At 56.5% G+C, this 25,672-nt stretch overlaps 1 protein-coding gene across 5 annotated transcripts in view; it reads right to left on the reverse strand.

Annotated features, from left to right (window-relative positions):
- Positions 1 to 25,672, reverse strand: part of CACNA2D2 (calcium voltage-gated channel auxiliary subunit alpha2delta 2) — a 138,203-nt gene that overhangs the window by 30,719 nt on the left and 81,812 nt on the right. For all 5 annotated transcript variants that reach the window (XM_061195396.1, XM_061195394.1, XM_061195395.1 and 2 more), the window contains exon 4: positions 833 to 892. In XM_061195396.1, coding sequence (XP_061051379.1) covers positions 833 to 892 — 60 coding nt within the window. The remainder of the gene's footprint in view (positions 1 to 832; positions 893 to 25,672) is intronic.

Below are 25,672 nucleotides of genomic sequence, written 5' to 3' on the forward strand. Positions count from 1 at the left end.
GATTTAGTAGCTGTGACAGCCTGGTCCCCGATCCCAGCCTGGCAGCCTTCTGGAAGACAGGCTGCTGCTCGGGGAAGTCTGGGAAGGGGATAGGGTCCCTTTCCCCCAACACCTCTTCCAGGTCAGTGTATTAAAGCCTGGGAAGTCCTGGAGTCAAGAGGCCTCTCTGCCCCAGGGGCTGTCCAGGGAGTCTGTGCACCTCCTTAACCACCAAGGGGATGCCAACTTTGGGGAGCATCACTTCAGAGCAGCCTATCTGCTCATGGGGGACTCCATAGCTCCTCTGGGAGCTGGGAGTGGAATGAGAGGTTCATATCTGCACCCTGTGTCCCAGCACCAAGGGGAGCCTCAGGGCTTCCCTGGTGGCGCAGTGGTTGAGAATCTGCTTGCCAATGCAGGGGACACGGGTTCGAGCCCTGGTCTGGGAAGATCCCACATGCCGCGGAGCAACTGGGCCCGTGAGCCACAACTACTGAGCCTGCGCGTCTGGAGCCTGTGCTCCGCAACAAGAGAGGCCGCGACAGTGAGAGGCCCGCGCACCGCGATGAAGAGTGGCCCCCGCCTGCCGCAACTAGAGAAAGCCCTCGCACAGAAACGGAGACCCAACACAGCCAAAAATAAATAAATTAATTAATTAATTTAAAAAAAAAAAGGGGGAGCCTCAAATGTTTGCTGAACATTGGGCAAAGGTTCCCGGCTCCACCCCACAGAGCCCTTGGTGCCCTTCCAGTGGGTCTGGGCAGCCTCCCTCTCCCTCCTCCCCTGCATGCACATCCACCCTTGCTGCAGGTGGGCAGGTCCTAGGGACTGGGAAGGGCACTGCAGTTCTTACCTTGATGTTGTCCTGCCAGCGGTGGGCTTTCTGGAAGTTCTCTGCAGCATCAGCCAATCTCTGAGGGACAGAGCACAGGGAGGTCAGAGACTGAGGAAGGTCTGTGCCCAGCCCAAAGCCTTTTCCATCCCCAGCAGTCCCTGGGGCCAGGCTGGCTCAGGGACTCCCTGGATATCGTGCCAGACTCCCAGAGATTCCTTGGCCCCAGACATTCTCCAGCTTGCTGTGTGGGCCCTTCCCCCATCCACATCGGGCTCCCACAGGAAAGGTGAAGCCTGCACAGACCTGAGTGGCATCTCCACGGGACTCCCTGGACTTCAGCTCAGCCACATTTCCTGCCCACAGGAAGGCAGGGGGACCCCTGAGGCATATTAAGACCCAGGCCCTGGAGCCAAGCCCACTGACACTCTCTACTAGCTACAAACCAGTGTCACCCCAGCGTCAAGAGGAAGGCCTTCCCCAGCCAAAGATGAAATGCCACAAGTGACAGAGTGCCTCACTGATGCACCTTTGCCCCCAGCTTGCTCAGGGCCCAGAAGGAGGTGCCCACAGCCCACCTCTGCCCACCCAGGCCTGTCCCCACTGTCCCTGTCCTGGCTTCCTGAGCCCCCTCCCAGCAGGGCTCTTTAAGCCTTTTGTCCGCACAAGCCTGGTCCATCCTTTGGTGCTGGTTCCTGTGGTCTTCTCCACTGAGGCCCCTGTGCCTGTGAGCACAGCTGCGTCTGTCCATCCCACACCTTGTTACCCAATACACCTAGTGCCAGACTGTGCTGATGTGTGGAGATATGGCAGAGCCAGCCCTGCCCTCCCACAGTTCAGAGGAGAAAACAGACACATAACCAGGCAGAACAACTAGGGCAGGAGTAGCTGAGGTGCTTCTGGGAAGCTCAGCATTGTGGGAACTTGGGAGGTCAGGGAAGGCTTCCTGGAGGAGGTGCTGGAAACTCGCTACCCTTTGGGCTGGAATCCTGACCCAGAGAGTCTTACTTTGTGCCTCCGTGGATCCTGTCCCTTTAGGAAGTCTTTTTTTAAAAATTAATTAATTAATTAATATTTATTTTTGGCTGCGTTGGGTCTTCGTTGCTGCGTGCGGGCTTTCTCTAGTTGCGGCGAGCGGGGGCTACTCTGTTGCAGTGCGCGGGCTTCTCATCGCGGTGGCTTCTCTTGTTGCGGAGCACAGGCTCTAGATGCGAGGGCTTCAGTAGTTGTGACACGCAGGCTCAGTAGTTGTGGCTTGAGGGCTCTAGAGCACAGGCTCAGTAGTTGCGGTGCACGGGCTTAGCTGCTCCGCAGAATGTGGGATCTTCCCGGACCAGGGCTCAAACCCTTGTCCCCTGCATTGGCAGGCGGATTCTTAACCACTGCTCCACCAGGGAAGTCCCCCTTTAGGAAGTCTTGAGGCTCCTGAGGACAGGACTGAGCCTGGCCCTCTAGGGCCTCCTGCAGAGCTGAGTGCAGTGATGTCCTGTTCATCATAATGATGACTGTCACCCTGAACTGATCATCTACTGCATCCAAGCCCTCCCCCAGGCCAGCGACACATCATGTGTACCTGTCACCATTCACAACGTGCTTGACGTGTCCTCCTCAGATGAGGGTACCCGGCACAGAGATGGTGAGCAGCCTGCCTAAGGTCACAGAGGGGCTCTGGGTTGGGCTGGGGCCCTCACCACTGAATTTGCCTTGCCCAGCCCATGACCAAGGTCCGAAGGTATGCTCCACAGGGCCCACCATGCCCGGGGAGGAATAGAGTAGCTCTTGGTGTGGAAGGGGCTCTGGTCCCCAACTCCCCGCCCTATTTGACCCCATGAGTGGAGCAGTAGGGTCCTGCCTTCTGGCCTCCAGCCCCTACTCAGAGGGCCCTGCCCCCTTGGTATTCAAGACAAACACTCCCATCCATCAGTCCAGGCCTGATGGCTTGTGGGCCCAAGAGGGGAGATTCTAAAATAAAGCCTGGCAGCTGCCCATCGGGGGAAATGGGAGACCAGCTTTTCCTCCCTTCTAGCATGGAACAGTGTGGTGGGGGCCTGGTGGGACTCCCTGTAGAGCCGCAGCCTCCACTCGCTGGGCAGGATGCCACCTCTGGCTGTTAGAAGGGCTGTCCAGAGCTATCCCTACTCCCGCTGGGCCTGGCTCCCCCTCCTCCTCAAGGCAAAAGCACTGAATGCTTCCCAGCACTGAATGCTGGGAAGGCTATGAGGCTGGGGGACCTGGGGGCAGGGTGGGAAAGTCAAACCCCTCACTTCACATTGCTGAGACCCTCCTGCCACCCCCACCTGTCTTTTTTGCAGGTTTTGTCCTCTGCCCACCTGTTACTGCAGTGACTGCTTGAGTGGGCCCCACCCCCATAATCCAGCTTCAGGAACCATAGGCCTCTCTTCTCCCAGATGGCTCCCAGGTCTTGCCTCCAATCCTGGCCCCTCCTGAGCTCCTGGATACCTTTCTGGGGTAACCCTTAGGCCCACCGGAGTTTACAACACCCCCTCTTAGAATGAGCCCCTCCACCCTGTGACCACCGCCCCTACATCCCACCCTTAATGCTATTCACACCACCTTACTGATCATCCCCAGGCCAGGCTCCTGCGTCCTCTCTTGCTCTTCATCATCCTTCTCCACACAGCAGCTGGAGCCTTCAGAATGTGGATCTGAGCACATGGCCATCCCCCTCCTCCCCAAAGCCCTAAACCTTTGGCAGCTCCCTATGGCTCTGCATAGAAAAGGCAAAGCTTTCTTAAGGCCCCAGGAGCCCCCCTGTGCCCAACTCCTGCCCCTCCCTTTCCATCCTGGGTCCTCCTCTCAGCCTAAAGCACAAACACCCCCGCCCGAGCCCGACCCCCTGATGGATCCTGATTCACAAGCTGGCAGTGCCCTTCCACAGAGGACGTTACTGTGTGACACACATGGTTAACAACACTTGTCACTCCTGTTAACAGAGCACTGACCATGCGAGCTCGGCACCAGGCCTGGAATGGAGTGTGGGAGCCCAGGGAACATCCCCTGGGGCTGCATCTTGAGGGGTGAGCCTCAGGCAGTCTCTGCATACCCCTTTTCCTTGCCCAGTGGGCCAGCACCTTCCCAGGGACCCCAGACCCTTCTCAGAGTGGGCCTGGAGACATTGCCACTTCATGGACGATGAGGCTGGGACACATGTGGGAACAACTGGATCAGGTCCCTTGCCACAGAAAAGCCACACGGTTGATAGGGTTGCAAACACCAAACTGACACTAGCTGAAGTCTCCAAACTGGGCCATGGCCTTGAGGAGCTGTCCTCTCCAGCCCCTACCTCCCCCGCTGGCCAGCGGATGCCGGCTCCTTCACCTTTCAGGACTTAGGTCTGACCCTGGGATTCACAGGCCTCAGGAACACGGGGGCTGATGGCCCCTCAGGCTCGCTAGCCTAGTGGCCAAGGTGAGGGAGACCAGGGAGGGAGGGCCCCAGCCCCCAGCCTCCTTGAACTCATGGAGTCCCACGGGCTCAAAGGCCCGGGTCAGCCTGCTGACTCGTGAATAACGGAGTTGCAATAGCCACAGCGAAAGGATTACTTTTAATCCTCAGTAATGATCAAGCCATTATTATTTTTTCAGTGTTACAGATCAATCAGTCCGTCCCCGGGCACCGGACGTGTGGAAACTGCTAAATCCACAGGCCTGGTGGTGCAGGAGGAAGGGCTGAGGCAGCTGAACGGGGGATGGATGGGGCAGGCTGTGGCTGCACGCGGTCCCTCAGGCCTGAGGGTGAGAGGGCAGAGGACGGGAATACACATGGCACGCACGAGGGGCCCCAGGTGGGGATCAGAGCTTGGACCCTGGAGCCTTGGGTTCAGACCCCAGCTTCCCCCTCCAGCTCTCAATTTCCTGCCTATAAATTAGAAGTAGTAACCTTACCCACGCAGAGGGTAGTTAGGTTCTTGGCAGCCCCCTTGCTCCAACTGCCAGTAGCTGCCCATAAAGCCCAGTCCCCTGGCGTTTCACTTGCTGGCTCTAAGCACACAAGCCTCTTGCCCACCTCTGGGCCTTCCTGTCATCCACTCTTTCTGCTTGGGATGTGCTCCCCATCATCTCAGTCAGTCCTATCAGACTGTCACCTCTTCTGGAAGCCTCCTTTTGCCCTTGTCCTGTCCATGGGCTCCCCTCCCCTCTGCCAGGCACTCAGACTTGTGCTCCTGTCTTCGCAGAGCCCACAACAGTCAGGCCTGCTCGGGGCTGGCTGGGAGACTGCTCACAGCCCTGCCTCTGCCTCTGCCCTGCCCCGAGGTTCACCCTCCTTGCGCTTCCCTCCCACCTTCCCCCAAGTCCTCCTGATGGCCTGGGGGAGACAGGATGGGGAAGGACACTAAGATCCAGAAGTAAAGGGAGAACCTACAAAGACTCCCAGCAGGGCAGAGGCAGCGGTGGGAACATGGCTCGCTTCATCTCAGGGCTCCTGCCTGTCTGGGGGAGATGTGCTCTGTTCCCATCCCTGACCCTGAATACCTGTTCCCTGGGACCAGCTCCCTGCTCGGGCTCTGGGCTCTGCTCTCAGAGCCACCTGCAGTCTCTGGCTCTCCTGCTACCAGGCCCCTGCACATTCCGCTCCCTCCTTGTGCACTCCTGCCCAGACTCCTCCAGCCTGTTTCACTCCCTCACCCTTGAGGCGTTAGCTTAGACCCCATTCTCCTCCTAACCACTCCCTGACCCATGCCAGGCTCCCATCTCTCCCCATCATGGAACTTAGAGAACCCTCTGCTTTTCCCCTTGAGCTGAGCTTGGTGGGCACTGTATCCGGCAGCTGTCAAGTTTATAGTAACCTGGTCCCTGGCACGTAGTAGGTACACAATGAACATCTGATAAATCAAAGTCAGAATATCTCTGAACCTGGGTAAAGGCTTGAGTCTGGACCTGCCTGGTCAGCTGTGTGACCCTGGGTGTGTGGTTTAACCTCTCTGAGACTCTTTTTCTTCATCACATCCTGGAGGATGAGGGCTGCCTATGAAGGTGATGCTACTACGAAGTTGCTGATGGTGGCTTGCCTGGCCTGCGATGTCTCCATCATGGCCAAGGCGTTGGAGGGAACTGTGGTGGGACTGCTGAGCAGGGCTGCTCACGGCTAAGTCAATTACGATAATAGCGGGTATTTCAGAGGCAATTATCAGAGAGTTTCACTTAACAATCAATTTCCCTCAGCTCCGGAAACTGTTCTTACGGGAAAGGGCAAGAAAGAGGAGGACTGGGCTGTGGACAAAGCTCCCCTGGGGGAGCAGGCCCCTCTACAGACACCTTTGAATTTCACTAAGTTCAAAGTCTCTCAATTGCTCTGGAGCTGAGATAGACCATGACCTAAGATAAGGGACCTGAGGCCATGGTGGCTGCCCCTCAGAGGCCAACACCTGGAGGATAAGGCACCCCCCTGGAGGAGTGGGGCTTGGGCCTGGTGGGTTGGAGCCCTCAGGCTTCTCTACTCAATCATCTTTGAGGTCCCACTCCTCCCCCCAGGTTGGTGACCCCACTTCTCCTTGGCCTCCTCCCCTCATCCCCCTCACCTGGAGCCCCTCCCCCCCCACCCAGTGCTGGCCTAGCCTGAAAGGGTCTGGGGAGTAACTGCCCATCAAACAGGATTTGTTTTGTGCAGCCCAGAGGGAAAGATTGAATGAGTTTTTTGGTCTTAATTGGTTATAGCTACTTTCTCTTCCAAGAGGTTAGGAGAGGCTTAGGATAAAAGGCCCTGAACCCATGGGGCACAGGATATTGAGATATGTGCCAATGGGGGCTGAGCCTGGCAGAAGCTGTGATGGGGGCTCTGAGGTAGAGGTTGGGGGCAGCAAGCCCAGAGTAAAGTCCCAGCACCAAGTAGGTGCACCAAGAACACTGCCAGAGGGTTGCAAAGAAGGCAGCGATGACAGGATGATACCAGACACTGCCCCTGTAATTACCCTGAGCTGACTGGTGCAGTTAATCCAACGGCAGGTGGAAGACTGTACCTCTTCCTCACCCTCCCCACCCCACCCCTAGCAAGACACCTGAGAGGTGGATTCTTTTTTTCCCCGTTCTGTAAGGGGACTGAGCATTAGTGCCACTGCCCCAGGCCCCTGGTGAGGAAGTGGTGGAGGGGGCATCAGTAGGTCTACCAGCAGTGTTGGATGCCAAATGTCCCAGGGAAGGATCAGGTCTGGCCAGGTGGGGCGTGGCTGGTTGGGCTCAGGTGTTCCTTACCTACTTCCCAGAGTGGTTCCTTTGCCTTTTCCCCAGGAGAGGGGATCAGTAACTGGACTCTCAGATGCTGCTCTGAGCCCATCCCCCCCATCCTTGGTGTCACTGGACCCAGACCCTGGGAAGGGGTAAGCACCAGGGTGCCCAGAAGCCCCTGCCCAGCACAGCACTGCCGCCACTGCCACCCTGCTTCCCTCCCCACCTGTGGGCCCTGTATTAACTCTGTATTGTGTACTGATAGATACTAAATGCAGATTTCCAATTTTCAGAGCTGTTATGGTCTAATGAGTAAATAATATACATATTTAAAACTGTCTAAAAAACATATCTGCATAATCAAAATATCTGCATAATAATGAAGCAAGATGCAGTTCAGCAAGGAGGGCACTGGAGCCCCAGGGCTGACAATAGGGCAAGATGCACAGGCAAGTGAGGAGTCCTGGCCCTGTGGGTCCATTCTTCCTGCCACCTCAGCCTGAATGGGTGTTTGTCTGTCTGTCTACTGCCTTCTTCAAGCAGGTACACCCATAGTCAGGGACCAGGAGAATCCTAACTTGGCCCTGTTCTTGCACAACTTGTGCCTGGGGAAGGCGCATGTGTGGGCAGACAGTGCCTGCTATGTGAGCGATGGGTATCCTGATGACTCTGACTGCTCAGAGCTTTATGGGCACAACCTCACTCACCACAACCTTCTGAAGGCGGTCCTGTCCTGATCCCCATTTTGCTGGGTTCTGAGGGGTGAAGAGAAGTGCACCAGTGTGGGCAGAGCAGGCTGACAGGACCCATAACTTAACGCATGGCAGGTGATGAAGAGGTTGGTGGCTTTGCCTTCCTGTCAAATGTGCTGCCGACACTGGCACCTCCTGGGCAGCACCAGCACTCAGCCTTCTGGTGAGCCCTCCCGCCTTCTCTACCCCTTCTCTCCAAGGTCCCTTCTTTCACCCCCTTCCTGCATCCATCCACACCAGACACACCTGGTTCCTGTCCCACAACACATCTGACCCACGCTTTCTGTATTAACCGTGCTTCCAGCTTAAAAATGAAACAACCACCGGAACAGATGAAAAACAAACAAACAAACACCCAAAACCCAGACCAAAATTCTAGCAACCGAAACTGCAGGGAAAACAACAAACACTCCTAGCTGCAAAGGGCGCCTGGTGGAGGGGGGAGCCATCACGTGAGCCCACGCTGTTGTTGGCAGCGACAGGCTCCCTGACCTTTTCCCTCACCAGCCACACGTGTTCTCCACGAGTTGATAAAAAAATTAGTAAAATGGAATTTTTTCTTAAAAAAAAAAGGTCAGAATACATGTAACAGGGAAAAACTCATTCGAGTTGTTCCCCTCTGGAAGAGGCACCCATCTCTCCAGCCCCGGGCCTGGGCTTGCTCAGTCCCTGTGGGCACCTTGGCCTTGGTTATCGATTCCTGTGCCCCCTCGGTCCCCGCCTGCAAGGGGCAGCCTGTGTTTTAATTTCCCAGGAAAAATATGAAGAAGTGAGGGGTGGCTTGTGATGAAGATGGAGATGCAGCTGGGGAACCTGGTGTCCAGAGGCTTGAATTTCAGACCAGACAGGATCATTCTGCTCACCCAAGGACACTTGCTAGCTTATATTTTGCCATGGGAGGACATTTAAAAAACCACTCTGTCCTATTACTGGTATGTAACCCCAAACTGGACATTTTCACATCAGGAAAAGGAAAGCCATGTGCTCCGAGATGCTCCTTCCCAGGAAGGAAAGGAGGTGAAGCCACACTCAGATGATGACAGAAATTCCACTGGCTTCAATGGACACTTTAGCTTTCAATGGGAACCATGGTCAATACAAAAACGTGTGAACAGGGCAAGGGGTGAGGGAAGGGGCTCTGGAGGCTGGGCAGAAGATTCGCAGGGGCCAGCCTGAATTTACAGAGCAGTTGTCAGGAACCACAGATGAAGTCCACTCTCAGGAGATTTCAACTCTGGCATCAGGCTGCTTCAGGAGGGGATGCATGTGGCCATGCACGGCCTCATGCTGAGGGCAGCAGGACAGGCCCGGCTCTTGGGGCCCTGCCCTGCCGGGTCACTGCTGCTGTTCCTAGGTCCCTCACTGGGCACCTTTGAGAGGTTCCTTGATGAGAGATAAGCCAGTAAGTCCACGTACCGCATCAGGTCCGTGTTTGGGCTGTGGCCCCGGAGCCCTGCCATATGGAGGCACCTTGGCCTTGAGGAGCCCAAGCCAAGGGCTGGGCCATGTGGACTCCAAGGCTGCTGGGACTCCTTCCAAGGCACTGCCCTGCTCAGCACAGTCCCTCAGGGTCAGAAGCCGCCAATTCAGCGGGCACCTCCTCAGTTCCCAGCATGAAACCTGCACATCTCCACAGTGAACCAGTCCCTGGTGAACCAGGTGAAATTTCTCATAAATTTGCCAGTTTTGTTAGTCTTCCTCCCTCTTTGGTGTAATTCACCAAAGTTTCTTTCACCCTTTTAAAAAACACACAGAGAGCATCACGTGAAGGTATCAGGCCCAGGGCTGTTGGCCACTCTCGAGATAGAGGAGCAGGGCAACACGTCATTTGCCTAAGTGTACCACGGAATACGTCCTTTCCCCTCGTCAGGCCATGTTCTAGAGACACACATGTGTGGGCATGGGTGTGTGTGTGCCTGAGTGTGACAATGCCCCTGCCACTTGGGAGGCCCGAGCTCCTAAGGCTTGGTGATTGGCCCGGCATGTACTTTGGAAGCACTGACCTCTTCTCTCTGGACCTCAGCTTCTCAAGTCCATAATAGGGACCAGAAGTCCACCCGGCCCTCCCAGGGCTGTGGAGATGTGAATAAGGTATGGACAGAAGACAGGATGTAGACTCACCCGGGAAATTGGAGATACAGTCCCAGGGAGTGGGTTGCCCCTTCCCTCCCCTCAGCTTCACCCCAGGGACCTACTGACTGCTCCCCTTAACCTTAGCTTCTCTCTTGGGCCTTCTGACCTTGGTTTGACCTCTTCCCCTCTGAAGCTCATGCCAATTGACTGTCCCTCTCCTCAGCACCACCTTTGTCCACTAACCCCCAGCACCCTGGCCTGGCCTTCAGCCCAGCCCTGCCCTGCCCCAGGAAGGGACCAAGGGCCCATTTCAGTGTCCTACTCAACCAACCCCACCCAAGCTGGGCTGTCACTTCCCTAAGGTCACCCCTTAGAAGCTGCTCCCCTCCAAAGCCCCCTATTCCTGTGCCCCCTTTCTCCTTTCCAGACCAGACCTCTCCAGAACACCCGCCTCCCCTGCTCCAACCCAACTTCAGACTCCTACCCAAGCTGCTTGGCATGAGCTCATCTGCCCCAGGCCCTCACACCTTCAGGCCTCCCACACAGACCCCTGTGTCCCCAGCCAGTGCTTCCTAGATGCCCTGACCACTCTTCCCTTTCCTGTTGCCATCCTTTACAGGGCCCTGTGTGGCCTGGTCCCACCAAACTCGTCACCCCCACCACGCTGACCTTGAACTCTGCCCACCTGCCATGCTGAGGTTCCCTACACTTATTTGTGCTGTGCCCTGAACCTGGACTGCCCTTCCTGCCCCCTCCCCTGGCAGCTCCACCTCATCCGTTAGGAGTCAGTGCCCATCTACCTCTTCCAGGAAGCCTGGTGCCCTTGCCAGGCTGGGTTTCCAGAATCCCCTGTGGTGTCTCCATCACTGTTGTGTCTGACTCCCTCCCAGATGTGGTCTCTTGAGGGCAGGGACTTGATTCTTGGATTGGTGTGGCCCCAGAGCTGGGCACAGGCTTCTACCATGGCCAGTGGGGTGGGTGGGTGGATCAGGAGGTGCCCTTAGGGACCTGCCGTCTTGGACGCCCTGGATTTCCCTGGGATGGAGACTCATAGACCAGGCCAGAATCAGCACTGACAGAGCACAGGGATCCAAGGTGGTGCAGAGATAAAAGTGAGGGCAGGGTGAGGCTGAGTCTAAGTGTGGGTCACACTGGGCACGCCATGTAGAGGGGCCAAGGGGTTGCCTCAGGGGTCTGAAATGCTGACGTCTGCTCTCTGGGACCCCAACCCAACTCTGGACCTCATGAAAATGTTATCTACCAGTCCCACCCAGCTGCTGCCAAGTCAGTGATGAGGTGGTATTGAAGCAGAAGCCATAGGGGCCCTGCTGGAGTAAGAGGCTAGCGGGTGATGGACATGGGCCCCTCATCTGGCCAGGTCAGCCAGGAGTTGGGTCCCTGGGGAGTTCAGCACCCCCTGCCCGGGCCCCAGACAAGTACGTTCTCCTCATGTGCTCCAACATCATCCTCCAGGAAGCCTTCTCAGATGCCTCTACACCCCACCATGGGAGGGTGGTAGTTCCAGTGAGAAGGCTTTGATGTGACCTTCCCTCTTTCCTGTCAGCAAATGTTTATTAAGCACCTACTGTGTGCCTGGCCTGTGTTAGGCATGAGTAGGTCCGTGAGCAGTACAGACACGGCCCTGCTCTCATGTGGTATACCATCAGTAGGGTCTTCCCTATCTTCCCACTACAATTCAGTCTCACTGTCCTGAGCACAGAACTTGATAGAGGCTTCTGCAGGAAGAGCTGCCTGGGGTGGCAACTTCACTGGCAGAATTTAAGGGTGCTAGGAGGCCTTCCTGCTATGAAATGTATTTCCACCTGAGAGCCTGAGCGCCCCCCCCACCAACTAGAACAGCAGAGCCTGAGCCCCTGCCTGTGAGGACAGCAGAGCCCAAGCCCTTGCCCAGCTGCCATGCTCCCTTCCCTTGATGTTATTTTTATACTTTTCCCTAAAACACAGCCTGAGCGGGCCCTTCTCGACTCTATTAACATTAGGAATCTAATCAGTAATCAGGCAGCTCATAATTTTCTGATTAGCTCTGATTAGGCCCAACCTCGGGGGGAGAGGCAGTGGGACAGTGAGGAGGGAGGCGGGCCCAGAGGGGCACGGGGACGTGCCTGAGGGGGCACTGGCAGGGCTGGAGGTGGAGGGCAGAGGGAAAGAGCCCCTGGTCCCACTGTCATTTGTCCTGGGGGAGGGTATGGGGTGAAGTCTTGGGTTGCACTGGGTCAGAGAGGTTGCAGGGGCCAGAGAGCAAGGGCAACAGGGAAGGGGCCCCTGGCTCACCTTGCAGCAGGGACCCCAGGGCAGTTGGGCCGGGGTTTTCAGCACCTTGGACAGAGTGGGAGGGATGGGCAGGCAGCCTGCAGGACTGGGTTTGGGCAACCACTTGGGTCCCACCCTGCCTAGGCCTCCATGGGTCCCACTCTAGGAATGATCCCAGGCATTGCCCTTAAGTGATGGTGACAGTGACAGGATGGGTCTTCTCAGCGGGCTGCAACATGTGACCTTGACATGGAGAACTGTGGCTGAGCACACCATAGGCAGGGCCTGGCTTGATGATCATCACCTTCAATGTGGAGACAATGAGGCTGGGGCCCCTACTGCACAGTGGGGGAGCCAATGCCCGGAGGGACTGCCCAGGTGATGGTGCCAGTTAGGGGCAGAGCCTGGACCTGTACTGAGGCATCCCAAGCCAGGGCCAGGCCTCCCTTTTGCCTGAGGCCTGTTTGTCACCTTTGCAGTACACACCCAGATGGAACCATGGTGCTGGCCAAACCAGACCCATGGTCATCCCTTGCTGACCATGAAGTCCCTCATCCACTGGACTTTCCCACAGGCCCAGGTTTCTTGGTGCCGCACCCTGGAGCTCTGTCAGGTCAGGGTCAGAGTGGCCTTGCCCCTGGCCCTGGTCTGGATCACAGGTCACCACCCCTTGTTGAATGCAACAATCCAGGTGACCTCTGATGAAATGCACGAGCCCATTGGAGGAGGCGTGTACAGCTAATGCCATGCAAATTGGCACGGAGGCAATAAGCCTGACTCTAAAAGCTGCCCTACGGGCCGCAGGCTGGCTCATTGTCTTTTCTGTCAATTTACATCTCATTACCCAGAAGGCTGTGCTCACTGGAGGTTAAAAGAAAAGGAGAATCAAGCAAGCCCCACTGCGTCCTGCCTCCAGCTAGGGCACAGCCCACATGTGGGACAGGGCTGCCTGGTGGACTCTCCCACGAGAGACACTCCACAGGAAGCCTTGACAGCCCTATCAACCCCATCACCACCACCACCATTACCTCTGCCCCCACCAGAGTGTTTCTCTCAGCACTACCATCACCATTACCTCCATCATCACCAATGATCCCCACTTAACCACCATCAACATTCCCATGACTACCGCCAACACTCCTCATCACCACTGCCAACATTATTCCATCATCACCACCGCTGCGACCCCTATCACTATTGCCAACATTATTCTTATCACCCTGGCACCACTCCCATCATCACTGCCAAAGTTATTCCCATCACCATTACCATTGTCATCCCCAGTGGTACTCCCATCACCAATCAGCAGTGTTACTCCCATCACCGTCACCACCATCACCAGTAGCTCCACCATCGCTACCTTCATCCCCATCATCACAGTCACCAACACCATTACTGTCACTTCTACTACCATCACCACCTACCATTGACTCCACTATCAACATCACCTCCACCACCACCACAACCGTCACTAGTATGACCATCACTCCACTGTGGTACCTCCGCTAGCATCTGACGTCTCCTTGTGATCACCACCACCACCACTTGCCCCATCACCCCTGCATCCCTGAGGAAAGTCTGATGAATGGGCAGAGACTACTCACTCTTTACCTTTCTCTGCCCATCACTCTCCAGCATCACTGGAAGGCTAGGGAACCTGTAAACAAATGATTCAGTGATCAGAGACCTCATATATCAACCAACCAAATCTGGCCTGGACACTGGTGCTTATAACTGGGTGTCTCAGGAAGGAAGCCCTCACGGCCAGGGGGTGGGACGTGGGTGCACGCCCTCTCTGGCAGAGCCCCTGGGAGGTGGGGCTTACTTTACTCCCCTGATCAGCGGCCACAGTGCCCCATGGGGCGGAGCCAGGAGCTTTGTGTGTGACATGGGAGACTGACGCTAGTCCCCCTCTGAACCTTGACTACTTTGTCTCTAAAATGAGGCTTCTAATAGTCCTGACCTCACAAGGCTGTGCGAGGAGGAAGGCAAACAATAAGAGAACGTTGAGTATCTAGGACCCACTCAAAATGTCACATAAAACCTGTGGGAGAGGAGTGTGGTTAGATCAAACTGGGAGGGCTTCCTGGAAGAGGGAACAGCAGGCCAAATTTGAAGGACAAGGCCAGACAGAGAAGAGGAGGAAGGGGATTCCAAATGGGAGCCTCAGCAGCACAAAGCTGTGTGGAGAGGAGGGCGGTCTCGGCCAGGGCAGCTGATGCAGGCCTTTGCTCCTCCTGAGCCTCCTTCCGTCCAAGGGTGTTGTGGTCTCAGTGTGGCTGAGCCTCTTCCACAGGACATGGTGATACACACCTTGCTTCACACATATGTTCCATTTAAGCCCTATGAAGCCCAGTCATCATTCCCATTACACCAACAAGGACACCAAGGCTGAGAGATGAAGCCAAACCAAGAAGAAGTAGGGGCTCCCCCACAGAGGTCACCCGGAAGAGTGGGAATTAGAGCCAGATCTTTCCACTCGGGCTGCCATTCTGCTGGGTGTGGACGCCTGAGACTCCAGCCCATCGCTGCCCACCACCTTTGGTGGCAGCAGCATGGGCACCGCCTGGGACACAAAGCTGAGCACTGGTTGGCCCAGGGGCGATGCTGGGGGCCTGGGCAGAGGCGACAGGCAGACAAAGGCCTGGAGGCGGAGGGTGGGGTGGGCACAGCCTGGCTGGCAGGTGGAAACGTCCAGGGTAAAAGCTGCTCTGAATAGTGGCTGCATCCCGCTGCTCCAATCAGCCTCGACACTTGGTTATTACGAGGAGTAAAGGCAGCCGGAGGGACAGCTGGAGCCTTGGCGACAACATTTAAGGCGTTTGTCAGAGCCGTGGGACACGGGCTGCCAGGCGCTAATGGCTTCTGCTCGCTGCTGCCAAGTGAGAGGAGGGCGGGCAGGTGGAGGCGGCCTTGCTCCTGCCCAGGCCCCGTGCCCACCCCACACTGCACGGCTGCTCCACAACAGGTAGGGCCCACCTGGGCCTTACAGATGCCTAGCAATGGCCACACAGCCACGGCGCCAGCTGGGGAGCGTGGGGCAGCAGCCACGTAGCACGTGCCTGCCTATTTGGGGCATCTCTGCCTCCACACCTGTATTCAGGCTGCAGCCCCTCTCCCCTGGGACAAGGGTCTGGGAGTCTGTTCTCTACCATGCCACCTCCCAGGAAGGAAGCCCTGAATCCCAGCTGGCTAAGGCCACCTCAGCCCCTGATCTTTTCAGCGCTTTGGGTTGGACTTTGTGTGGGAGAGATCCTTTTAGTGATGGACCCACAGTGGACTCAGATCTATCCTGATTGGGTGATTTCAGCTCTCCAGGCCTCAGTTTTCCTCCTTGTGAAATGGGAAAATGGCACCATCCACCATCACTGCATCAGTGAGAAAACAGGAGAATGCTGAGTGCTGGCCACATGGAGCCCGGTGGCACTTGGGCGTATTAGGAAGGGCCAGTAAGAGAGTCAGATGTCACCAGGAAAGGGGGGGGGTGGACCTGGGGCTGCCTGAAGAAGGGAGTAGCTCCTGGAGGCGGGGCAGAGCAAACTGCAGGGAAGGGCCAGGAGTTTTCCAGGGACGAGAAACCCATGGCCAGGTGATCAGGTGGGGCTTTGAGTGTTTCTAAAATATATACGGTTGGCAGGGAATTCCTGCACCTGGAAATGCACTTGTAGGACCTGTGCTTCACATGGACCTGTTGTCATGGCCACACCACTGAGCACTCATCGTGCCCCAGCACTGTTCATGAACCCCTACAAAGCAGGTCCATTCCAAACCCATTTTGCAGATGAGGAAACTGAGGCTCAGAGGGGGTTACTCAGTTTGTCTGTAGTCATGGCTCTTTGAGGGCAGGGTGGGGGCTTGTCGCTGGGACTGTGTAACTAAACCTCCCTCCCCCACTCATCGATTCACCCACGAGACATCCTCAGCCCCCTCTGAGACCCTGAACCCCCTCTGAGGAGGAAATGAGCCTTTGGCTGGCTGTGGATCACAGAGCATGGGATGGGGGAACACTGTGGGGCTGGGTGAGAGATCCAGGGGGCAGGAGGACACCTGGGTGGGCCTGAGCTCATCCTCAGCTTCACGGCATGACCTTGCACTTGTCATACTGGGTGGCCTTGGAGTTCTTGCCCCTTTCCCAGGGCACAGGCTGAGGCCGGAGAAGATAGGAGGGGTACCTGAAGAAGGTGGGGAGTTGTGTGTCCTTGAGGTCACTCAGTGAGCTCTGGCCCCCAGCAGCCCTCTTCCACCTGTGCTCAGCCTCTGGCATGACTGCCGAGCACAGCCTGTGACCCTCATGGCATCAGGGCAGGAGTGCTGCTATGGGTTTATGTTCATCATTGTTGAGCTTAGTGATCCTCTGGGGGCAGCTGTGCTTGGCTCTGCCTAGATCTGAGGCTGTTGCCTGAGCTAAGGGCCTGGAGAGGGAGAAGGCCAGGGCCAGTCCATCCCCCAGAGGAGCAGACTCTGAGTCCTGGGCTGGCTGGATTGGCCCCAGGGCCATCCTTTCATGCCCATCAGGGCAGAACCTCCACGAGCCATCCTCATCCCACTTCACAGGTGGGATCAAAGCTCAGCAAGAGGTAGGACTCCCCTAGGGTGGGGGTGAGCAGTAAGGCTAAGTGTAGAACTTGCTCACCACCCTCGGGTCTGTTTCCCTTCCCTGAACGCAGAGCCAGGCACTCTCTGGGGCTGTGGGTCTTTGTGTCCTAGTGCCAGCCCAGCCTCACCAAGGTATTCAAGACCTCCAGGCCACCTGATTCCCAGTCTCCTGCTGGCCCACTCTCGGGTCCTGGCCATGGGGGCTTTCCCTCCCCAGCATTTTGGAGCCTGATGTCATTCCCCTGCCCTGCCCCCACCCCAGAGCCTCCTAGTACTCTTCTACAGGAAAGGGGGGGCAAGTGGGACTCCTGTGACTGAGGGCTCTTGGGCCTCCGCTGAGGGAGGTCTGCCAAGCAGGAGGCCTGTAGGGGAGAAGAGGCTTCAGTAGCTGGTGGGAGAAGAGGCCTCTTCCATTCGACTTTGTGGTCAACAGCTTTGCAGTCCTGGGGGTGGAGGGCTTGGAATTAGAGAAGGAGGACTGTGTGCATTTGCACTTGAATGTACACACACGAGTACCTGCATGAGAGCATGTGAACACAAGTGCAGACATAAAAAATAAAAAAATCCCATGTATGTGAATACATGTGCACATGAGCATGGGAACACGTATGTGTATGCATGCATGCATGCAAACGTGTTCAGGCCCATTTGCACATGGTAGGTGGGTCCTCACCTTCATGTCCTGAGCTCACCTCCTAAGGCACAGGTGGGGCAGGGCTGCTTCCTGCTGTGGCTGGGTGTGAGGTAGCTCACTGGGCCCGTGGCTCCTGGACCCACAGGCCCTACTGCCTGCCATGCACGCCTGGCCAAACAGGCCCTCTGGCTCATTTTGCCACCTGCCTCATTCACACCTAGTGATCTGCTCCTCAAATGTGCCCTCAATTTGTCCATTAGTTTACCTTACTCCCATCCCTCACCTCACCTGTGATCACTTTGTTTTGTGTTATCTTACCCCAACTAACGCCACAGTATGCAATAAACAAAAAGGAGATGCCCAGGGCCCCTCCTCTTTCTTCTTTCAGCAACCATGTTCATGGCCTGTGCCTGCACCAGAGACACAGGCTGAATGAGACTCAGCCTCATTCTCACAGAGTTCACAGTGGAGGGAGGGGCTTCCACTTGTCTCCATGCTCACCCTGCCCCCACCCCGCACTCAAGGTACAGCCAATACTAGGCTAGACACATACTTGGAGCAAGGAAATCCTGTGCACCAGTCCCACACCAACTGCCCACCAGGTGCTCTTGTGACCACAGTTATCACTTATGGGGGCCTATAGTCCACTTGTGACCAACACAACCATGGAGGGTGAGGCTGGTGCTACTGGTCGATTTTCCAGAAGAAGGAGGCTCAGAACAATGTGGTCGAGTACTCCATGGCCACAGAACTGGCACGAGGTGGGACCAGGACACACACCTAGGTCTATTCAGATGCTGAGCCCAGGCCTAAAGCAATGTAGCCTGTGTGGGCCACACCTGTGCGACCAGTGATCCCAGCTCTGTCAGCAGCTCCTGCCTGTAATCCCTGGCAAGGAACAGATGGGGATCTGAGGCCTGGGGAGGAGGGACATGCTCAGGACTGGAGCCCAGGTGCCAGCTCCCAGACCCTGCTCCTAGTAAAGGTGGGAGGAGCTGAGGGGCACATCGTGGAAGTCTCCCCCAAACACCAATCCACGGGCAGCAAGACTTGGCTTCTGTGGGGAGTTGATCTAAATGTCTCATCTCTTGTGGTTAGAACACAAAGCACTGGGTCTCCCTTTTTCCTTTGGCTATCAGGAGGCTCAACTAGACCAAGCACCTGGTCCTGAGGTTGTTTATCTTGGCTCTTTTGTCTCATCCTTATTATTCATATTCTATGTTTTAAAAACCCTGTGCTTTGGTGAAGAGCTGCTCAATACTTTGCCGAATGAAGTGGGAAATAAACTAAATTAAACTGTGCTCCTCACCCCACCCATTCTCTACTCTTCCAGGAAGCAGCTAGACCCATGGGAAGGAAAACTGTCCAGGGGTCAGGAGGCCTCAGGGCTCTGTGGGGTGTCACACTCTCCCAGTTTGTTTCCCCCTTCCTGGACCCCTGTCTTCACCTCCCCCACCCCACAAGCCAAGGAGAGTGAGTGGCTCTGTGAGGCTAGACCGCCTGAGGCGGGGTGGCAGGGCCCTGCTCTGAGCCACTGCCTTGCCAACGGGCAGGCCGGCATCTGGCTGGCAGGCACAGCCGTCTCCCTGGCAAACGAGATGCTTCTTACTGAGATAACGAATTGCTCCATTTAGATCCAAATTAACCTCCCCCAATTACCCCTTTTCTATCACATTTCACCAGATAGAAATCCCCTTCTGCCCGCAGACTGGGCCCTGCCCCTCCTCTCTCCCAAAGCCACAGCCAGGCCACATTCAACAGCTCCAGAAGGGCTGGCAGTTGCATGGTCCTTCCATGGCCACATTTTTCTTTTCTTCCTTTCTTTTTTTGGGGGGTGGGGCGAGGTGGGAGGAATGGGAAGTTTCATGCAGCTGCCGCTCTGAGGAGTGGGAATTTTTATTTTATTTTTTTAGCTCATTCTTTGAAATAAGGATGCAGTATGGGATCAATTTTTGATGACAGTGAAGTAAAAGGGGAAAATAGTAGCAATTTTCTCTTCTGAACATGCCCTATTTAATGGAAGGATGTCACAGTGGAGTTTTATCCAGAGGAGAGAGAGGGCCTGGCTCCCAGGGACACATGGTCAATCAGAGATGCATGGCAGGATCTCAGCCTGGGGGTGGCTGGGCATCTTCTCCCCACCCCCCCATGAGGGTGGCTGCCAGGGTCCAGGACTTAAGGTGGGGAGAGACTGAGGCCACAGGCCTTCCTGTTATCTTCTGGGGCCCAGCTGCAGTGGCCATCTCCCCTGACCCAGCACCAGGGTGGACCCTCCCTGCCTTCTGCTCTGCTGGCCTTGGCCTGCATCACAATTCTAGAGCTGGGATCCCAGGGAATCCAGTGTTAATCAGGGTTATAAAATCCTGCCCAGCTGCTGCTGCTGCCTTCATGTTAACCTAGGGAGCTGAGCTTCAGTTAGCCTGGAACTGGGGGTGGGTGGAGAATAGGGGTGGAGGCAGAGAGGGGGAGGGTGTCGGACATGCAAGGATGGGGAGAATAAAGTGCTGGATCCTGAGCTGGCTAGGACTGGGGGCAGTCAGGGCACCCAGACTCTTGTCTTGGGCTCAGGAAGGGGTAAGGAAGGGGGCAGAGGTGGGGGCTTTCTCACTGGGCGTGCTTCTCAGGGGATACTGCAGGAGGAATTGTCCCCTCCCAGTGTCAGAGGTGAACTGGAGGCAGACACGGGCTGTGTGGAGTCAGGAGGCCTTCAGACCCAGTCCAGCAGGAATCTTGGGTCCCCTGCTGGGTGTCAGGGGACCTGGCCCTGCTCCCCTGCTCTAAGTTGGCCCAGGTGTGAGGTTAATACCCCTGGGCTGGATGGACTGGGAGGCCAGGGGCCTGGTTGCCAGGGCCACATCTCCAGAGACCAGGAAACCCACCCCCAGAGTCCATTCACCATGGACCCTGTGAAACCCGGGGCACCCCGACAGTGGCTGAGCAGCACCCTGGCCAGCCTTAGCCCACCCCTCCCGAGGTCCAGTCCCCTTGGCCACCTGTCTTCCAAGGCCTCCCTCGCCTTGCAATGCAGGGACCAGGGACAGAATGAATTTGAGCTGTACCTCGAAGGCCTGAGCAGCTCAGCCACAGACGTCTCATTCATAGATACATGCAGTCACGGCAGGCGGCTCGTGACCCGCAAGCACAGCACACGGTCATGCCAAACCCCTACGTGACCACACAGAGCCCACGGTTCTGAACATAGCCAGCCACACGCCTGCGCAATCAGGGCCCCTGCCCAGGTGCGGTCCTTACAATCAGCAACTTCGGCTTCACGCAGTGAGAAGAGCACCGGCCTCTCCGGAGCCTTTTCCCGCTCACCACCCATGACCCACAAGCAATCCAGGGCCCCCAAAGTGACCTTACAAAGTCCTTACTGTGAGGCCAAAGCAGTGCTGGCAAGAACAGACCCTGCTGCCTCCTCCAGGTACTCCACAAAGCAGAAACCAAGGGGCAGGGCAGCCCCTGCCCACAAATGTCTGCAGGTCCCGGGAGGGGAGTGGGGAGATGGCGGGCTGGGCCTAGCATCCCAGTGCCCGTCTGTTGACAGATGCCACCCAAAGCCGCACCTGCCAACTCCCTCCCCTCCTCGGCTGTGGCCAGGCCTCTGAAATAATTAGCAATTCTGCTCGACAAAACGCTGGCCCGATGGGATAATAAACTCCAACATCTGTCAGAAGAGCGAGCTCCTATGGAATTGCCAAGAGAAACATTTTTCTCCTCATTCAATTCACATTTAAATCGAAAACAACCCCTCCAACTTTGCGCCAGGCTGGCGGCATGGGGCTCCAGGAGCCCACAAGCTGTTCCGAGCCTGCAAAAAGGCTCGGACGAGTGGCGATCACTCACTCAAATTAACAAATCATTTTATTTAGAAATGAAGAGAATTTATAAGTGACGGATGGCTTGGGAGCCCTGAGGAGGAAGGGAAGCCAGCCATCAGCCCTGCTGCTGTGCCGGGGGGCAGCCCTATGTCACCCCCCCTACTGCTCCCCCCCTGCCCCCGCCCAGGCAGAAAGTCCCCCGGAGAGATTCGGTCATGGGAGCCAGCACTCCCCATCTTCACAACCACCCAGTGTGGTAGGCAAGCCAGGAGCTACGCTGACATTCTGTGGTGGGAACTGAGGCTCAATGAAATGCCCAAGGTCCCCAGTTGCCCCTGCCAGCTGGAGAAGGACACAGACCCCACTCTGAGGGCACTTAGCCCAAAGCAGCCTCCTGGGCCTGCAATTCTACCTCTGGGCTGCAGGAGCTGTTGCACAGGGAGCACTGAGTCCTGTGTGAGTCCAGGGTTGGTTCTGGCTATGGACAATCCTTGCTTTATCCAATACAACTACGCTCTTGAAAAGGAGCCATGGAGACTTGAGTTCCGGGCCTAGGGCCTCCGATTCACTGTTTATACCATGAAGCATATAGACTTGGACTGCCAAGGGCCTTTCCAGCTATGAGGGCCTCTGAGGACCTGGTACCAAGTACTGATAAATGAAGAAAAAAAAAAAAAGGCTGACAAATAAGCCCCAGTTCTGGCCAGACCCCTCCTTGGGGGTCCCACAATGCCCATATGTCTTCCATCATACTCCTCCGATGCCTTTGTATCCCCATCAGTGCCTGCGTGCCCTCATCAAGGACTTCACTGCTCTGTCCTATAATTTCCCAGCAGACTGTTCTTTCTCTGAGGCAGGGACAATGCTGTTTTCTTCCATCCCAGTGGCCCTAGTACCCAGCTCTTGGTAATTATTTGGTGAATAAACAAACGAATGAATGAATGTCTAGCTGCACAGTCACTCAAAGGCATGAGACAGGGGCTCGATAATGCCTGGTTATCATGACACTCTCTCACCTCCATGCTTTTTGCACCTGATGCTCCCTCTGCCTGGAATGCCGTTCTCCTCCTCCTCTGCCTGGACAATTGTTTCCTGCCTCTTAATGCCCAGCTCAGTTGCACTCTGTGCTGGGCCTCTTCCTGCTTAGCCTCTCACAGCCATGGTTACCGTAGGGCAGGCGCCAGTCTGGTTTACAAGGCTGGCCATCCTGGGCCAGGTTCTCCTGAGGTCATAGTGGGGTCTGATTCCTCCTGTGTCCCCCCTGGGGCCAGAGCTGGGTCTGTGGGGGCTGAGGGCACGGCCTACCTCTGAGAGCTTCTCAGGTTGAGCAGCTTGACAGGAGCTGCTGAAACAAACCCAGAAATACCCCTGGAGGGTAGAGGGGAGTGGGGAGGGGTAAGAAGACAGGTGGCAGTGCCAGAGGGACAGATAGGAGAGGAGAGAGTCCCGGGAAGGCGGCGGGGGACAACGTGTTGCGGCTGGTGATAGAGGCCTGGCTGAGACCTTTATTTCTCCTGTAGGCCAGCCACCTCTGTGCGTGAGGCCCAGAGGGAAAAAGTTTCTCCTCCCCAAGATGTTACGACCGTGAGCTCAGAGGCTCCATTGTGGGGAGACCCTGGATACACCTGCTGATTTGGCATTCCTCACCGTGGGCCTCAGGGAGCCCCTTTCGAGGGGAGAGCAGACAAGAATGGGGGTGCACTGCAAACCCCAACCCTCTGTCCTGGACCCCATGGGTGCTGCAGGGGAGTATGGGGGAGACACTGCACAAGCAGTGGGACCGTGTCAGACTTAGACGGGATCTTGGGAGACCTGGGTCCAAGGTGTAGCTGGTGAGTCTAGGGCAAGTCCCTCTTCCCTTCCGTGCCTCAATTTCCCCATCTGTAAAATAAGATATTCATCCTGGGCCTGCCTGCCTGTTGGTGCAGTGGTGCGGGGACTGGAGAGAGAAATGAGATGGCTGTGACGGGGCTGCGTACCAGGAGTGACAAGGCCTTTCTAGGCAGGAATGTGTATGTGCGTGTGTGTCTACCTGGTACACACAGATATCACATGTGGGCAAGCGTGGGCCAAGACACACACTTGTACATGTATTACCTGCACGAGTGTGTGCAGGTCCAACTGTAGGCACTCACGTGAGGGCCTGGGCCTTGAGTGAGTTCCTGTGGTTGTAGATGGGGAGATGGGACACGGGCACATGGTTTTATACACACACACACGTTTGTGGGTGCCTGAAGCACACCCACACAAGGGCCTACAAGTGAGATGGGCCATGTTGGTGCAGTAGAAACCTCGAGGTGGTAGAGCTCTCCACTCCCTTCCTACCCCAGCTCTTCCGACTCTTCCAGCACACATCACACACGTATCTTACACCCCCATGCACACAGGCTCTGCCCCAGAGAGCCCCGGCATCACCCCACCAGCCATACACATGGGCGTGCATATCCATCCAGTACCATCCCTGATGTGCACACAGGGCATGTTCCAGCCAGACACAACCCTCCATGAGCAGACACATATTCCACTTGCCATTTGGCCTTGGGTGGGTCCCCCCATCATTGCTGTGAACTCCAAAGGGCACTTGGAGTTCTCTTTTGCTGACACCAGCAGTTTCTCAGGGTGGCCTGGGGCTGGGCAACCCAGGAAGATGCAGCACTGCCTGCTGTGCCCACCCTGCTCGTTTTACCATCTGCACAGAGGCCCTGCTGGGCACATGCTGGTGTCTGCAGAGCTTGGGGGATGCTCCTGCCCACTCAGGCTCCCAGCAGGGGCACGGGAGACCCCATTGATGCTCAGGAAGCTGTGTCCCTGGTGGGGAGATGGGGCTCCACCCTGAGCCAGGAGGAAGGGCTGTCTCCTCCTTCTCACTGCCTTCACTCCTGCTCATGCTCCAGGTTTGCATTTGTGGAGGGGGGCGGGGGTGCTGACACATGCCCCTGGCCTCCCTGCTGTGATTGTCCTCTGACACCCCTCTGCCACCCCATTACACATCCTCACATTACTTGTCTATCCTCTGCCTTCCATCTGGACCACAAGGTCCCAGAAGGCAGGACCAGGTTTGCCTCTGTCACTGTGAAGTTCCCAGCAGCCAGCACAGGGCCTGGCATACAGTAGACACAGGTGTGCACTTGGGGAATGAATGCATGAGTGGAGCCTGGCATGACAGGTTCAGGGAGCACTGAGATGTGCTGCGATGGGAGGAAAAGCCCTCCATCCCTATCTGTATCAGCTTTGGAATTGAATGGGTCCTGTGGAGAAGCGAGGCAGGAGGAGACGGCAGTGAGAGGCAGGACCATACTTTTGCTCCTATTAGCCGGAAAAGGCTATACCGCCCCTCTCCTCCCCCGCCCGTGGGGGATGCACAGGCTCCTCCCCTAAGGTCACCCCTACTCTGCCATCCCAGAGCCACAGAGCATCTGTAGGGGAAGTGGGCACTGCCTGGGGGCTGGGTCAGGCCACAACACAGGCACTGGCACACAGCAGGTGCTCAACATATGCTGTAAAATGAGTAATACCCCTGTCTTACTCAAGAGGCTGCCAGGGCTTCCAGTGCCTGGGGTCTAAATCCCTGTACCTGGGGTTCGAGGCCTCCCACTGCCATTTCTACTTTCCTGGCCCTGTACTGCCCCCACCTCCAACCAGTCCCTGCCCAGAGCCCCCTCCTGCCTTTGCTTGTGTTGTATCCCCATCTGGCCTGACCACCCCTCCTCCCAGCCAATTCCCCCAATCCTGCCGTGGCCCCACCCACCTCTGTGGGGATGTCTCCCTGAGTGTTCCCAGGGTCGGCTGGCGTGGCCTCCAGGTCTGTGAAGCAGGACACATGCAGGGAGTGTCAGGAGGGTGCTGAGGGCAGCCCAGGAGGCGAGTGTCCGAGCCCCTCAATGCCCTCATTGCAGCCCCTTCTCTGGGGCATCCTGATGACCCCATGAAGGCCAGTGGTGTCCCCTGCCACTGATGCAGGCTGGAGTGGGAGAACGAGGTGAGGGGGTGTGGGGTGGGCCCCATGGAGGCGCAGGCCCTGCTAGCGATGTCCCTGCTCCTCCCCTGGGCTTGGGCCTGGCTGGAGTCCCTTGGCCTTTGGGGGCTAGGTGGGAGCCTGGCCTCTGGAGGTGGGAGAGGTACAACCTGCTGTGGCAGCATCTCAGGATGGGACGTGGGGGTGTGCCTGGATGAGGCAGTGAGTTTATGGGAGGCTTTCTGGGCTGGGCCTGGAAGCCCTAAGATGGAGGCCCTCACCTGCAGACAAGTTGGGAGGTGACAGGAACATGGGGAGTTGGGGATTCAGTGTCTTCTGGGCAAGGGAGGACTTACAGACAAGGAGGTCTAAAAGTTCTCTAGAGGCGGAGCCAAGGAAAGGGTTCAGCAAGAGGGATAATGATCTGACACAAGGAAGAACTTCCAGACATTTAGAGGGCTCCACCTCTGAAATGGGAACCTGAGGACATGGTGGCCTCTCCCTCCAGAATCAGGGCTAGGCTAATGGGCTGATGCCTGGGGCACGGGGGACAGGCCAGCCCGTCTCCAGCCCCATA

This window comes from Eubalaena glacialis, chromosome 7 (assembly GCF_028564815.1).
Source record: "Eubalaena glacialis isolate mEubGla1 chromosome 7, mEubGla1.1.hap2.+ XY, whole genome shotgun sequence".
Lineage (NCBI taxonomy): Eukaryota > Metazoa > Chordata > Mammalia > Artiodactyla > Balaenidae > Eubalaena > Eubalaena glacialis.